The sequence below is a fragment of the Aplysia californica genome, unplaced genomic scaffold, assembly GCF_000002075.1.
Source record: "Aplysia californica isolate F4 #8 unplaced genomic scaffold, AplCal3.0 scaffold00497, whole genome shotgun sequence".
NCBI classification, from domain to species: domain Eukaryota; kingdom Metazoa; phylum Mollusca; class Gastropoda; order Aplysiida; family Aplysiidae; genus Aplysia; species Aplysia californica.
Genome location: NW_004797767.1, coordinates 603,634 through 605,215, shown reverse-complemented (window position 1 = coordinate 605,215; position 1,582 = coordinate 603,634). Strand labels below are relative to the sequence as shown.

Below are 1,582 nucleotides of genomic sequence, written 5' to 3'. Positions count from 1 at the left end.
GGGGGGGAGATTGGAAAACGAAAAGCAACAACAATCACCCCGACAACATCACTACCGTCACCAATAATAATGACGACGACAACAAAAAGACACATAAATAAAAACACACACGCTATCAACTACAGAACAAAGGCTACAGCATGAACATAAAGGGGGGAAAGACAGTGAATCACAACCACCACCAAAACAACAACAACAAGAGCAGCAGCAGTAAAAACAACAGTAACAACAGTAACAACAACAGCAACAGCAACAACAACAACAACAATCGCACAGCAATAGCCCGCCCTTAACTCCCTCTCTACCCACTCACCTTCAAAGAGAAAACACTCATTCCAGTGTGGGTTCAGATTCTTCTTCTTCACTTTGGTCAACAGTTTGTGTTTTTTATCCGGCAGGAGCATAATCTTCACGTAGGGGTCACTAGTCCCGGTCACGTCCTTTGCCGGGAGGTCAGTGGCCTTGATGATCCTCAGGGTCAAGGTCAGGTTCTGGAAGTCGTAGATAAGTCCGAGCTGTAGCCGGCCCAGTTTGTAGTCCACGCCCTCAGCGATCGGTCCCTGGGCTCCCTGCTCCACGACTTCCGGCTCTTCCATGAGCATGCTGGCGATAGACTTGACATTTTTCCACACGCTCGACTCGCTGTCTCCCCGGTCTTCCTCGGACGCGGAGCGGCTCTGGCTGTTGAGGCTGGCACCCTGGGAGAGAGAGGAGACAACAGACTTTGGTTATTTATTACATCTTTAGCTAGAATTCCATTCACGTAAATCTCTACCTTGTGGGAGAGAAGGTTTTTAAAGTTTTAGTAGAGGTTTTACGGCGCTCACAACTGCATAAGGTCAAATGAGCGCCAAGGAGTGGATTTCAACAGAGAAGTACAAACAGGGAATCAGGCTTACTCTGCTCACCTCTCTAGCTTCTATAGCACAAAGTCTGCTTCGACTATCAAGGCACCCCGGAAATAGCAGTTCATAAGAGAGTGACAAACATACTAAAGAAACAAAATGACGAATATAAGGATGAGGAAAGAAAAAGCAGCAGTTCACCGATGCAGTTCAGGTACAGTTTTGAGCATGACATTGATGAATCAGCCCATTTATAATTGTACTTAATATCCCCCCCCCCCCTTTTGGGAATGGCCTAAAGACACTCCAGTCAGTAGCATGGCCTGGGCTGTGGGAAAGAACACAACAGACATTGGTTATTTAGATATCTATTATCAGGAAATATAAATGGATTTGAGATGTGGCGCTACCGTAGAATGGCCAGAATAAGTTGGAAAACAAAAAAGACAAACAAAGAGTGTGTCAGATTCTGCACACAAGACAAACCCTGCTGAGCAAAATAAAATGTAGAAAAATACAATACTATGGCTATTTAAAACGACATGAGACCATTGTGAAAGAGGTGCTTGAAGGAAAGATGTGGGGCAGGAGAGCCAGAGGAAGGCAAAGAACAACATGGATGGACAACACAAGAACATGGACTGACCTGGATATGGCAGATGGACGACACAAGAACATGGACTGACCTGGGTATGGCAGATGGACAACACAAGAACATGGACTGGCCTGGATATGGC

General features: G+C 45.8%; 1 protein-coding gene across 1 annotated transcript in view; it reads right to left on the bottom strand.

The window, feature by feature from the left end:
• Positions 1-313: 313 nt before the first annotated feature.
• LOC101856914 (synaptotagmin-7) overlaps positions 314-1,582 on the bottom strand; it is a gene marked incomplete at its 3' end in the record, with an annotated part of 31,977 nt that continues 30,708 nt past the window's right edge. The window contains 1 exon segment of the mRNA XM_005105878.3: positions 314-698. Coding sequence (XP_005105935.2) covers positions 314-698 — 385 coding nt within the window.